Source organism: Echiichthys vipera (genome assembly GCF_963691815.1).
Source record: "Echiichthys vipera genome assembly, chromosome: 18".
Taxonomy (NCBI): Eukaryota; Metazoa; Chordata; class Actinopteri; order Perciformes; family Trachinidae; genus Echiichthys; species Echiichthys vipera.
This window is the reverse complement of record NC_139843.1, coordinates 18,050,702-18,056,734: the sequence shown is the minus strand read 5'-3', so window position 1 is coordinate 18,056,734 and position 6,033 is coordinate 18,050,702. Positions and strand designations below refer to the sequence as shown.

At 40.4% G+C, this 6,033-nt stretch overlaps 1 protein-coding gene across 1 annotated transcript in view; it reads right to left on the bottom strand.

Moving 5' to 3' along the window:
• Positions 1-1,115: 1,115 nt before the first annotated feature.
• The window catches only part of LOC310960631 (sulfotransferase 2B1-like), a gene marked incomplete at both ends in the record, with an annotated part of 7,089 nt that continues 2,171 nt past the window's right edge, over positions 1,116-6,033 (bottom strand). Inside the window, 3 exons of the mRNA XM_083932384.1 lie at positions 1,116-1,225; positions 5,084-5,264; positions 5,418-5,512. Of these exons, the coding sequence (XP_083788510.1) occupies positions 1,116-1,225; positions 5,084-5,264; positions 5,418-5,512 (386 nt within the window). The remainder of the gene's footprint in view (positions 1,226-5,083; positions 5,265-5,417; positions 5,513-6,033) is intronic.

The window sequence follows — 6,033 nt, the reverse complement described above, 5'->3', positions numbered from 1 at the left end:
TCCCAAACATTCAGTACATTGCCTGACCCACCACCTTGAATTGCCAGAATCAGACCTTCTTCAGATGCTAAAATGCTTTGATAAGCACTTTTGGCCACATGACCGCGATGCAGAAAATGAGGAACGGGCAGTTGCTAAAACACTTGGTGAACCAGCCAGAGTGGTGGGTGAGTGGTTCTGGGACTGGAGATAAAGCACCAGGCAAAACACTGGACAAGCTTTGTACAGTAAGCAGCACATACCCACCTAGTACCTTCCCACCTTATGTGAGTGGGAGGAAGGTTTCCTGCTTTTTATGATACTGACAGCAATAGGCAATAGGTTGCAGTGTGAATAAAATGTGTGTGCTAAAGGCAACCCCGAGATTTGGCCTAGCAGCTGCAAATGAACCGCAAGGCTTTGATTTTTGATAATTGGAGTCTATTGATATGGCGCTTTAATCCAAAGTGAGTTACAATTTTAACCTCTCATTTATCCATTTACAAACACACACACGCACGCACGCACACGCACGCACGCACGCACGCACGCACGCACATACACACACACACACACACACACACACACACACATCGATGGCAGCAAGTTACCATGCAAAGTGCTAGATAACGGGAGCAATTTGGGGTTATTGCCCAAAGGCATTTTGACAGGTGGGACCAGGGCTCAAACCAACACCTAACAACAACAACAACAACAACAACAAGGGCACAGCAAACGTGTAATATCAATAACTGTTTTGAACTTTTGACTCCAGGCTAGAATAATAAAATAAAGTACTAAAGGATTGATTGATTGATTGATTGATTGATTGATTGGTCGATTGATTGATTGATTGATTGATTGATTGATTGATTGATTGATTGATTGATTGATTGATTGATTGATTGATTGATTGATTGATTGATCGATTGATTGATTGACCCAAACTGTTGGGTAAAATGCGTGGATAATATCCATAAAACACATCCTTATGGTACAGGAAGAAAGTTTATTTTTGCACTTCTACAAACCACATGAATCAAACATACATTTTAGGTGCACAACATTCAGCTGCAGTTTCTGTGCATCATCATATGGTGGAAAAGGCATTGTTAAGTATCTCCACTTGGTTTATTTTAATCCCATACAAATTTATATCTGACATCTTTCATCTTTTCTTTGTAAACAGCATCGAAGAGCTCTGCGTCGGCCACTGTTAGTTGGTTCTTCCAGTCTCCAGCAATTCCTGAAACATAAGAAGAAATCTTAATTCAGTTGATGACACAATAGGAACGGCTTCTTGAATTTAATATTTTGTTTTTGTAATCAAAACTAGAACAAACTATAACTAACTATATATCTCCGCTTCGTGATCAATATATCGGGCTTCCTCTCCTCCATCCACGAGGGCCAAGAATTGTGGTTGCCATGGCCATAGCTGCAGAAGCCAGCTCCAACCCTCCCCTCATATGACGCCTCCTTCATGTCATGTCATGTCAATCCATAACCACACACTCACAGCGCGCCCTCCTCCTTGCATCTTTTGTCTCCATATTATAGGCTGACATTTTTGCTAAAGGGAATAAATTTCACTATTCATCATGTGACTGGGACAGGACGGGAACAAAAAGTAAATGGGAGTGGGCATGATGTATTATTCATAATAACAATATTAGGTAAAATGTATTGTTTGTTAAGATGATATTATAGTGATTGCTAATTTCTGTTAGCAAGTTGAGTTGAGTTATGCTAGTTATGGAAGTAGTTATTTCAGCCTTATGCCACGACATCACTACTACTATATGTAGTTGATTGAATATGCTTCGTTTTTATATATAAATATGCAGTTGTCGTATATCTGAATAAACATTTTCTTTATTGTTTGAAAAAAAAAAAAACAGGAACAGATGGGTCAGGAGTCATTCTTCCAGGGACAGGAGTTGGACCAACAGTGAGCGTCGCTCGCTTTACATTTTTGCGGTGAGTCCTTCGGTGTTGCTACTAGTCAGCGGAGAAATCACTCTGATAGGCAGTTCAGCTTTAGCAAATCAGTACGAGAAGAGAAACAGAGGTGAGGAAAGTAGCAGATCTTTTTCGGCCTTCAAGCTCTTTTGCAGAAATAGTTCATGATTATTTGTTATTGTTTGCTCATGCACAATAAATATCATCAGTTCTCCAATATCAGGTTGTGTTGTTAATGGGCAAACTGTTTAACTAGCATCTTGAATCCGTCTTATCTGTGTCATAGACATAGAAAAAAAGAATAGACAGCAGTTTTTGTTTCTAGTGAACGCAGGAGGACTTGCTGGATGTAGAAATCCATAATAGAAAAAACATCGGATAATATGTTTTAAAAGTTTGAGCCAAAGAGTCGTGTCTCTGCTGGAGCCTTGCACTGATCTCTACAGAGACGTTGCCTAAGTTGCTGATTGTGTTTCACTACGGCTCTTTTAAGCCGTGCACCCTCCTTCTCCTTCCCAACTTGATTTTGGTAGGGTTTAAAATTATGCCCACATACATATTTTTTAGTAGAGGGTCTCAAGATAGTTACGAGCCTTTTGATTGGTATCCCAAAAAATCTTTTCGAAGTTGCTCTCCTCTTCCCCATATGTATGGGAGTGAATGGGCAAATTTGCTTCTAGTCTATATGTTTAGGTCATGTCTCCATGACAACACTGAGGGGGGGGGGGGGGGGGGGTTTTTGGACCAGGCTAGTTTTTTTTTTATTGGAGGTTTAAGTTGATGAATAATTAGGGGCGTGGCCTCTTGAGTGACAGCTAGCCGCTGGCCCTCACTTCTCCTCGGAGGTATACGTCAGCCATGGAGGTATCTCCCACCCCCCCAACGTAACATACATGCTCTTTTTTAGTAAGAGGAAATGAGGCGGAGTTAAAGTCAGACAAGATGGCGACTCTCGTAGGTGAGTACGATTGGATCAAGTTGAGAGAACGGACCTCGACGGAGACGCTTTGTCCATTTTTTATACAGTCTATGGGAGGGCTATTCAATTGGCGGCCCCGGGCTGGATCCGGCCCGCAAGGGAATATTTATTGGCCCTTTGAGTAGAAGCCTGTGTGAAAAAGTCCTTCATGGTCGCTGTCCTCTCTATCTATCTCAGCACAACTGTCTTAGAATCAGAATCAGAAATACTATAATAATTCCCGGGGGGAAATCAGAGCGTCAAATACCGGTGCGTTGGGAGACTTGTAGGCGAGTGGCCACAACACTCCGCCCTCCTACTACTGAATCCTCTTGGCAACAGCTCACCAAGCTCAGCTCTGTTGTTGTTCTCAATCTTTTCAGTCTGGTTAAATCCTTGTTTAAATCACCACCGCAATGTCTCTTTCTACCAGCGAATGGACAGAGAAGTATTTGTTTATAACTGTCACTGTGAAGCCTGAGTTTACTCTGCAACCATATCTGTTTGTAAAGAGGATAAGTTGATAAGGCATTTTAAGAAAAATCATGTTAACTTCAACACCACCTACCCACTAAACTGTAAAAAATATTCTGCATTTACGTTACGTAAATTTTTTTCAGTCAAGTTTTTGATGAATAAACTAAGATTTTTATATGTGCTTGGAAACCTGTTAGAGTAACTGAGGTAATCAGTTAAATGTAGTGGAGTAAATTTGTAATATTTCCACTGATTTATAGTGGAGTAAAAGTATGAAGTAGCATGAAAAGAAAATACTCAAGTAAAGTACAAGATCCTCAGACTTTACTTTAGTCCAATAATTGAGTGAAAACCTCTGGTTCACAGGTTTGTTCATTTAATAAGGATTGTTTTTTGACAAGCTTGTTTTTACTTTTAGGCCTATTGCTACTATTTACATTGATAAAATTAAGACAATGTATGTACTCCGATGTCACTGTATCCATTAATGCGATGCTCATATTTTTCCGGCCCCTCAATTTGGATCATTTTCGTCATCCGACCCCAATTCCAAATTAATTGAATAGCCCTGGTCTATGGCATAGGCCTACTGGTATTTCTATTTGAATGACAAATACAGACTAATGCCACTTGCTGGTATGGTATGGTATGGTATGGTATGGTATGGTATGGTATGGTATGGTATGGTATGGTATGGTATGGTATGGCATGGTATGGTATAGCGCTATCCTGAACTATACTTGCAAACAAAAATGTATCTCTGGCAACACTTCCTCTCTCTTGGAACAGCATTTTCCTTCTTCTACAACAGTTTAGGCCGCTAATTTGGAGGGAGATGGTTGCTTCCATTTGGTCCTCAGAGTTAGATCTCTTGACTCAGAGTGCTGCTCAGCTTCGTCTGAGCTCTGTGAGCTTAACCCTATCGTCTTAACTCCCGCTTAACTTTGGGGGCAGCAGCGGGACAAATGGTTCAAGAAGTTCATACATACTTAATTCATTCCGACAACACAACAGTCTTAGAAATACTCAACAAGGTCAATGTTGTTATGCAGCTATCATGCAATTCATGTGCAGACAGATATCTGCCCAACACCAGTTCATTCTCTGTGCAGCTCACCTTTCTTGGTACCCCAACAGTATCGCTGAGTCATATTTCTGCTTCTCTTTTCAGTTATTAATCCCATATTAGTCCCACGGTCAGTCACATCATTCAACTAGCTCCAGAGCTCTACATCCATATCAATCTTATCTGATCTCCGTCAAGTTCACTCACCTGAACTCCTTAAAATTGGACTCTTCTGGTGGCTCATAAGTGGCTCAGGTAACTCTACTCTATATTGACATATTCGTTGACTGCCTGATCTTAAGCATGTTTCTTCTGTTCATCCATCACAACATCCAATACAGCCACATTTTATATGTAGTTGATTTAACTTAGGTTCAGGAACAAGACCCCTCTCCCTTCACTAATTCTACCACCCACGCCTCACAAATCAAACAACCCGTGTCCCATTAACGCAACACCTATGCAACCATTGTATATACACGTGTCTTACCCACTCTCTCGTTGGTCTCAGTTTTCACAAGTCTTACCTTTATAAAACCACATTGTTGTGATATGGTCCTTGGTAGTGAAGCGTCGATTGGCTCTATAGTTCGCTTCCAATAACAAAGATAACATGTACTGTGTTATTTATTGAAACTCACCTTTCCTGAAAAACTCAGACTTTGTCTGGTCCATTATTTCAGATGAAACTGTAGATCTGTTTGACATGTTGTTCAGCTTCATGTTCTTGAACAAACATCGCTCTGCTATCTTCTCTATCACCTCAGTGTCCAGCGTTTTCTGCAAGAACTGAGCAATTCTGGCCACAGAGTCCTTCAGGTCCTGCACCACAGAGAAAAACAGAACAAAACATCTTATTTTCCTGCGCTGAATCTCACTGTACGACTGTGTATTCTTGCGAGGTCAGAATTGCTCGGAATATATTTGGACAAAAGATTTCATTAGGCAGTTTCGAGGATTGTTGCTACATCTCACCATTAACATCTCTTCATAAGAGATGAACATCATGCACTCCTTATCTTCAGCATTCAGCCAGCTCTTTACATGATCAAACCATGAGCCATAAACGACTGGAAGGAAAAGAAAGTCATGATTATTCATTTAACGTGAGTAAATTATAACTTTAAACAATTACAAAAAGTAATTTCTTTGCACTGAACTTCATGGTCTTTGAACATCACACACGTAATAGAGGAAATGTTGTGAAAAATAGACTTTTTCATCCATATAAACGATGACCTGGACAAATGAGAACATTCACAGGCCCATCCATAGAAAGTGTCCCTGGTGTGGCTGTACAACCCCGAAGTGTGAGAAAAGACCATCCACTTTCTTTTTTCTTTTGTTCCATCAGAAAACATGGATATGTGGGCTTCATGTACCATAGAACAACCTCAAGCCTGGTGACCATCTCCGCTCATCATGTACCTGCTGAGTCTACCTCTGTCGGTGATTTTCTCATTATTAAAGTATGTAAACGTGTTCTAGAAGAAACCCAAAATACAAGTATAAAAGGGATAGTTAGTCATTTTAAATCTTTTTACCAGATTAAAAGTTCAGTTGAGGGTTCTTGTCCCCTACTGTGATGTGT